Source organism: Limulus polyphemus, unplaced genomic scaffold (genome assembly GCF_000517525.1).
Source record: "Limulus polyphemus unplaced genomic scaffold, Limulus_polyphemus-2.1.2 Scaffold1084, whole genome shotgun sequence".
In the NCBI taxonomy this organism is placed as follows: domain Eukaryota; kingdom Metazoa; phylum Arthropoda; class Merostomata; order Xiphosura; family Limulidae; genus Limulus; species Limulus polyphemus.
Genome location: NW_013666694.1, coordinates 134615 through 143110, shown reverse-complemented (window position 1 = coordinate 143110; position 8496 = coordinate 134615). Strand labels below are relative to the sequence as shown.

Below are 8496 nucleotides of genomic sequence, written 5' to 3'. Positions count from 1 at the left end.
CCAACGAATAGAGGGATTGAACGTCACATTATAACGCCCCCACGGCTGAAAGGGCAAGCACGTTCGGTGGGACGTGGTTTTGTACCCGCGACCCTCAGATTGAGAGTTAAGCGTCCCTACCACCTGGCCAGGCCGGGCCAGCTGTAAAGTAGACAAACAAAACGTAAACAAATTTTAAAATTTTGCTTAGATATCCAATAAAATACAAATACAATATTGTTGAAACCAAATAACCTTTTATGGGCGGGTGTAAATTTTATAGGTTTTCTTTACTTCAACATGCATATTTTAGACTGAACATCATCTAGGGATAAACAAAATAAAAAACAACAACTAATGCGTTAAACATTGTTAAAAGTACTTGATTTTGTTATATAAGAATATTAAAAGCTATATTACAAGCGAAGCAAATACATTAAAAATCTAAAGACCCTTACCTCCTTAAAAATAATTTTATTTTTAAACAACATAATTAAGTTGTTTATTTCAATTACTTCAAGCCAAAACTCTCAAATTTCATAACAAGTTGTAGTTTAGGAAAGTAGCGGAACAACGTATTGATTAAACGTGTACAAGTCTTTCACTCACGTCCAAATCTGCTTGACTGTGGTCAGGCTGTTCAATTTTCACGATAAGTTGAGATAGTTTTAGAAATTCATAAAAAAATCGTTAATTTACTGTTCGCTCTTGCTATATTGGAAGCCAAGTAAACATTCGTCTCGTCGAACATGAAAAGATTTGAGTGCTTGTTATTTAAACAAAGAATACTTTTTAAAAGCAGCTATACAGAAGAAGCTTCGGCAGTTTAGGGTCTCAATACAGTTGTTAGTAATGAAAATAGTGAGTTCGTTATTTCGTCATTAATGAAAGGTCTTAATGAGAATATGTATCTGCTGATTTGGGAATTTCCTGCTCCGAAGAAAGAGACAAAAACAAGATTATTGGTCGTTGTACTCAAAGAAGCATTTGTAATATTGCCTTCAGTATTATTTTGATTGCTTATTAGTAGACGAACAGCATGACGTTTATAAGTAATGCATACATAAAGACGTACCATCCAGCAGGTTTGCCACGTTTATAAGTAATGTATACGTAAATACATACCATCCAGCAGGTTCGCCACGTTTATAAGTAATGTATACGTAAATACGTACCGTTCAGCAGGTTTGCCACGTTTATAAGTAATGTATACGTAAATACGTACCGTTCAGCAGGTTTGCCAAGTTTGTAAGTAATGTATACATAAAGACGTACCATCCAGCAGGTTTGTCACGTTTATATGTAATGTATACATAAAGACTTACCGTTCAGCAGGTTTGCCACTTTTATAAGTAATGTATACATAAAGACTTACCATCCAGCAGGTTTGCCACGTTTGTAAGTAATGTATACATAAAGACTTACCGTTCAGCAGGTTTGCCACTTTTATAAGTAATGTATACATAAAGACGTACCATCCAGCAGGTTTGCCACTTTTATAAATAATGTATACATAAAGACGTACCATCCAGCAGGTTTGCCACGTTTATAAGTAATGTATACATAAATACGTACCATCCAGCAGGTTTGCCACAATTGTCTTGTAAGACAATTTTTGTGGTTCTTTTAGAACCAGTCCAAGAAAACTAATGGTTCTTGCAATTAGTTTTCTTGGACTAGTTCTAAAAGAACTGACTGTGCTATTACGTAGAATATGTCGTAAAACTCCCTCTTACATGTCTTTATGAAGACTAGTCAGAGTGCAACTTTCCTTTTTGCTTGATATTTCTCCAGATACTGTCTGATTTCTAGGAAAGAAAGATCTTTATCAAAGCAAATGAAAATGTGGTTAAGAAAATAAAGTATTACTTATATTTAGTCGGCTCTATCCTAAGATTTCTTGCGTTGTTTAGTTTCGAAAGAATTTCATCTCCTAGCTTGGCTTGAAAAGCTTCGATGAATGTTTCAAACTACACTTACATAGGTGAAGAAAACTCGAATGATAAATCTAGTTGGAAAGTGACATAAGCCCATACATTCTTTCGCTATCAAATGGAAAACATATATTCACAAAGATAAAATACACACGACGCAGCTTTGAGTAACATCGTCCTCAAAAAGCGATGTAGTTGGAATGATAAGAGCAGTTATAAGTCGAAACTGCATTTCTCAGCTAGGTATAGTATTATCCCTCGTGGGCAAATAGTTCTATATTACCGTATAAATTGTATTGTTTATAACACTTAAGATTCTACGGTTCTTTTTATAATGCGGGAAAACCTCAAGTACATTCACAAGGAATTCCTCAAGCTGAAAATGGTGGAATAATGCCCACAAAAAACTCAGGTCACTCACATCAAGTCAATGTTTAGATGAAACTAATCTAATGTTGATTGTTTAAATTCATAAACTTCTTTCGCTATAAATGTATCCATACATTATATATGTTAAGAAGTTATACTACATTCTTGGTTTAATCAGCATATCTAACTTATTAGATCATATTTTAACCAGACCAGGGCTTAGAAGGTGGGCTCCAAGAAACAGGTTACTCAAATCACACAATTCACTAACGGGCTGTATGTTTAGGGGGATTTGTCATTCCCAGTATTTTCATTATTTTAAATTATCGTTTAAATTAAATGCATAACTTTTATTTTATGGTATATCTTATGAACTTATTTGAGAGATAAAATTAGTTTTAAATGTTATTTTAACTCAACAAAGCAAGACCTCATGCAACTTTTGCTAAGGATTAGCACAGATTTTAACTGTATTTTTACATCAATGAAATGAACAGGGGAAAAACAAGCTTTCATATCAGAAATTTTTATTTGTATAGTTGATACCATCTGACAGAATGATGCAAAAAAATATGTATAATTAACAAATAGGGTGAAACCAATTCTACAGATACAAATTTAAATAATTTAATATTACTAAAACACAAGTGCAAGTGGTGACGTTTCGAAAAACAACCCTTTTTTTGATCAATAGTAGAGCACTGGAAGATGGAAAGATATTACAAATATAAGTTATTGATCATAAGAAATGTGCACGAGAAGTGAACTTTTGAACGATAGTATAAAGTCAGATGGTCTCGATATTATAATATGTATGAAAACATTTAGAAGAACAAGCTATGTATATATAATATTCAAATGTCTCTCTGCCTGTCACGCTTTGTATCTTATGAACGATTAATCGTAGAAAAAAAAGTACACATCAAAATACTTCTTTCAAGAGTACATTGCAGAAAAAATAATTCACTTTTCGAAAGTCCTAAAATTACGTATTGATATCAATATCGTTCCATTAGTCTTGGTATGTGCTGAACGGTCAATATGAAAAAAAAACAAAAACGTATTACTAAGAACAAGGATGTTTCTTGTTGTGAGGGAATTTCACAAAAAAAAGGGACTTCCTTCGTCGACTGATTGAAAGAAATAATTCGAAGATAGGAGCATTAATAGAAAAAACGCATTAAGACAGAAACATGTTTGAGCATATATTTGTTGTTGTTCGGTTTACATACATATTTTTCATGTCGGTATTTTATACATGCACGATTTTATTGTACCATGTCAAATAAATTGATTTGAATTGAATTTAACATATCCTTTAACACTTCTTATAGAAATGACGACTTTCAAAAATCGCTCACTTTGATAGCGGTATTTTCTTGCACTCAGTAAAATGACAACGAATGGCGGCATCCTGCGGAAAAAAATCCCCTCGGCTACTTAGCAAACCTCATCGTTCTGTTGTACTGGATACACCCATTTCACAGAAATCCTAACATTTTTGCCAACAGTGCATTGCAGTCAATCTCCTTTGCTAAAAAACAAATGCAATGTAATTTTCCTTGTTGAAATAACACATAGAATAACAAAATATGGTTGTAAACGGCCCACTAGACAATCACATTGCATATACGCTATGATCCAAGGCATTGGCTTGACTGCACATCTGTATTTTTGTCACTATTTTTAGGAAATTTATCGTTTATTATTGTTTCAAGTCTTCCAATAATATCAAGCTGCAACAAAACACAAAACATTGGGTATGTAACATTTCAACGTTACAATAGCATATACAACAATACGTGAAACATTAAATATGTAACATTTGACTGTTACATTAATATTGCAACAAGTACGTAGATAAGTGAACGTGCTAAGAGTTAACGTTACATAGAAAAATACATAGAACATTTAATGTCAAACATTATGACGTGATAGTAATATATATATAACAATATGTAGAATATTGAATATGCAACAATATAACTTTGCAATAATCTATGCAACAATCTGCATAATATTCAATATGTAACAGATACAGTTGCAATAATATATACATATATATCTACTAGATGTACTTTCACAGGGTCCCCGAAAGTATTCTGTTTCAAGAGTAAATAAAGCCAAAATTAAGAGTAACAAATATTTTTATTTCTTGCTTTTGAAGTTCATATGTATCATGCTGGTTTTTAGCATACATAGTGCATAATTCTTCTAGTGATTCATGACATGCGCACATTTTATTGACGTCACGACAGTACAAATTGCAACGTTAAGCGTCCCTTATGTGACGTCATGTTAGTGTCTACTGATTGACTGACAGACAACACACTACTGTATCGTGATGCGACTGGTTAAAACAATAAAACAACAATATATATATATATGTGTATGTGTGTGGAAAAATAAATAAACAAATAATTCGCTGTGTAAAATTATTATTCATCGGAGAAATCTACTGACATAAAGAACTGTTAAAAAGAAATCAAATTTAGTAAACAGGTGTAAAAATAATTAAGCTCGAGGCGTTAAGATAAAGGAAGGATTAATGTTCGTGTAACTTATTCGGATAGACTGTGACAAGTTCATAAACTTCCTGATTTTTAAAATAATCACTTCAGTGGCATCTGACTGTGAGTAAGGTTACTGATAAAAAAATTGTAATATTTTTGGTCTCCAGGAATGAAGCATTTTAGTCTTAAAATATTATATTGTTAGCTAAAAATAATAGAAAAATATATTTTGGAGAAAGCTGAAGACGTTACTATACACATGGTATTTACTGATTGAGCCTAAGTATCTTGCAGTCTGCTATCACGAAACAAAATTTCCTGTTCACATTCGGGCCATTTGTCAACAATAATACACAAGTTAAGCGGTTTAAACTTCTTGCCCTCCCCAGTGGCTCAGCGTTAAATCTGAAGGCGTATAATGCTAAAAACCGGGTTTCGATACCTGTGGTGGGTATACAGCACAGATAGCCCATTGCGTAGCTTTGTTTACTGTGTAATTTGCAAGTAGTGAGAGGTTTCGTACATTGAACAAATTGGTCGTCTCCATGACATTATTCATAAACATCTGAGTCATATAAATATTTGTTTTAAATTTTTTGCGCAAGGTTGCACAAGGGCTAACCGCACGTAGCCGTCCCAGTTTTCAATAGATATACTAGAGAAAAGGAAATTAACCCAAAACACTCTCCACCGGCTCTGTGTTTCACTAAATAGTGGGATTTGGCCACCACCACTTTTATAGCGTAACCACTGGCCCAAAGTGCGAAGCGTGTTCTTGCACTAACGGTACGCGAACCAAGAGCCTTTGGATTCACAGTGTGGGTACGCTAACCATATCCTTGTTATACGTAGTTTGCGTAGACACATCCAGTAGTAAGATTTTCTAGTCCCATTTGTACAAAGGAAATATTTTCAAAACTGAATGTTTTTATAAACGTAAATAAAATAACTTTATTAGCTCAATATTTCGCTATTACAGCTTCGTCAGGAGCTATCGATTTCCTGTCAGTTTACTGTCAGTTCCAATTAGTTAACTGATATCCTATCGATATAACAAAATATTGAGCAAATAAAATTACATTCTAGAGATACAAGTTGTTATTTTATTTATGTTTAAAAAATGCATCGTAATAAACTCCGGTTTGCGTTAAACCAAGCCAAGAATAACATTTTCAAAACTGCTCTCATTATATATATATTGTAGATTTAATTGTACTATCAGACAATACCTAAAATTATTTTGAAGAAATAAAACAGAATGTCATTTTGCATTTTTCAGAAAAAAAAGTACTTTTTAACCAAGAATGGAAATTAGGTTACCAGAAATTCTATCTACTTGAAATATCTGAAAATATCTGAAAGTCAAACGTAACAAATGCATGAACGCAGGTTAACATTCTAGAAAAGCTAAATAAAGATAAATACGTTACACAAGCATGAACTTAACCCCCACTTTGAAATTGACGTTCGGTTTGTTGGGTATAATGTACGTTTGTACCTTTAATATCACAGCAAACAAAGTATTGTGAGGGTGTTCACCCTCAGGATAAAGTTTACGTTTTTGTTAATATATTTTAAAACATCCTCTTGTTTCAAGATGTTTGCATAAAGCAACTATTGATGAAAATTGAAAATATATTTCCACGGAAGTTGGATCCTAGGATTAACAGCAGGGGGGGGGGATCGATACTTTTCCGTTTGACATTCTTATCGAGTGACATTAAAAATGTACAGTTTCATGAACAACACTTCTCCGATGTTAATATCAAAACTCTATTTCTCACGTATTCCGTATTTTAATGCTGAATTTTAACATTATATATGTCACAACAACTTAAAGCTTTACTATTAAATGTATTTAATTAGACCTTCAAGATGTAACAGTGTATCTCAGCAAATTGTCACAAGTGTATAGAAAAATGGCCGTACATGCAATTCGTTCAGATAATGTCGTATTATAGTGATAATATTTTCTTGGGTCACACTGTAAAAATAACCTAAGATACCACGCACCTTATTGATACTGGTAACATTCTGTTGGGTAACACTGTAAAAATAACCTAAGATACCACACATCTTATTGATACTAATAACATTTTGTTGGGTCACACTGTAAAAATAATCTAAGATACCATGCACCTAATTAATACTGGCAACATTTTGTTGAGCCACAATGTAAAAATAACCTAAGATACAATGCACCTTATTGATACTAATAAAATTCTGTTGGGTCACACTGTAAAAATAGCCTTATTGTTTAAAATGCTTGTTTTCGTGAAAGATTCAAAGTGCTTTGTGCACGAGGTTATTTTATTTTATCTGCTATTATAGGCCTTCATTAGTCCTTTCCAGGTAAATTGTTATATATCTCAGTTATTTCATTGACCAGAAGACCTGTACTAGTATATGAAACGAACGACTTTATGGTAACTCAATCCCTGAACAAAACCTTCCAAGAAAAGCCTCATTCTTCCTTCTAAAATTACTTTTAAATAATAACTAATATTTGTTTTAAAAAACCTTGTTTGTTCGATTAATCTGTTTTCAAAATAAATTATTTCATTTTTAAAGCCAAATTTTTTATCGTAGTTCACATTGAAACCTTCAATACAGAAGACTGCAATGAGACCTTCTTTCTTGATGCTAACCACCCTCATGACATCATCAGCAGCCCTGGATACCCAGAATACTACCCAGATCTGATAGAGTGCTACTACGAGATTCGTGCACCTAATCCCAAGAAGATAAATTTGGAATTTACTGATTTTTTACTGGAAGATCATGAGAGGTAAGCCAGTTTTATTTTATTTACCAGTTTTTTTTTTACTAATTAGTTTTTTAACTTAAATACATTTTATGAGTTTCTAGAAGAAACCTGGAAATATGTTCCAGAGTTGTGCTTTAACACAACAGATATAGAGAAAAGGACACTAACTGTTTTGTTATACAATGAACCGCTGTTGATTACGGAATTTATACATACAGAGACTAATATAAATATAGAAACGTTAGTTTACGGTAATTTTAAACTTCAGAAGCGTAAAACGTGTGCGAGAATAGAAAGGTGTGGTGGAATACGTGCGACACCAGGTGTGAATACATTAGGGGTGGTGCACTGTTTCATCCATTAAAGGCTAATAACTTTAGTGGCCTGAATTAGTGCTGTTTCCAGCAAAATTTATACAGAGGACACATCCCTGCGTCTTGCAACACGACACGAGTGACGTGTACTTAAAAGATACAGCTGATGAAAATTGGATTTCTACTGACTAGATTGATATGTATGATGCAGAGGACTAATGGAAAATACCATACCTTCGAACCCTGGGCAGATTCTGTTAAGTCAAGATGTATTTCAAATGAATATCATGCTATGTACAAGCATTAAGTAGTGTTATTTTGTCACGCATTCTGCCTTACAGACCGCCATAATGTGTATTTCAAATGAATATCATGCTATGTACAAGCATTAAGTAGTGTTATTTTGTCACGCATTCTGCCTTACAGACCGCCATAATGTGTATTTCAAATGAATATCATGCTATGTACAAGCATTAAGTAGTGTTATTTTGTCACGCATTCTGCCTTATAGACCGCCATAATGAAATATGTTGATTTAACTGCACCCACCTATCACCAGATTAACTGACACACACACATATATAAGGCAGGCGGGAGCACTAACTGTGTAGGGATAGCTC

The 8496-nt window shown here is 33.3% G+C and overlaps 1 protein-coding gene across 5 annotated transcripts in view; it reads left to right on the top strand.

Annotated features, from left to right (window-relative positions):
- The window catches only part of LOC111086422, a 224431-nt gene that overhangs the window by 164117 nt on the left and 51818 nt on the right, over nucleotides 1–8496 (top strand). For all 5 annotated transcript variants that reach the window (XM_022389174.1, XM_022389177.1, XM_022389176.1 and 2 more), the window contains one exon: nucleotides 7385–7583. In XM_022389174.1, coding sequence (XP_022244882.1) covers nucleotides 7385–7583 — 199 coding nt within the window. The remainder of the gene's footprint in view (nucleotides 1–7384; nucleotides 7584–8496) is intronic.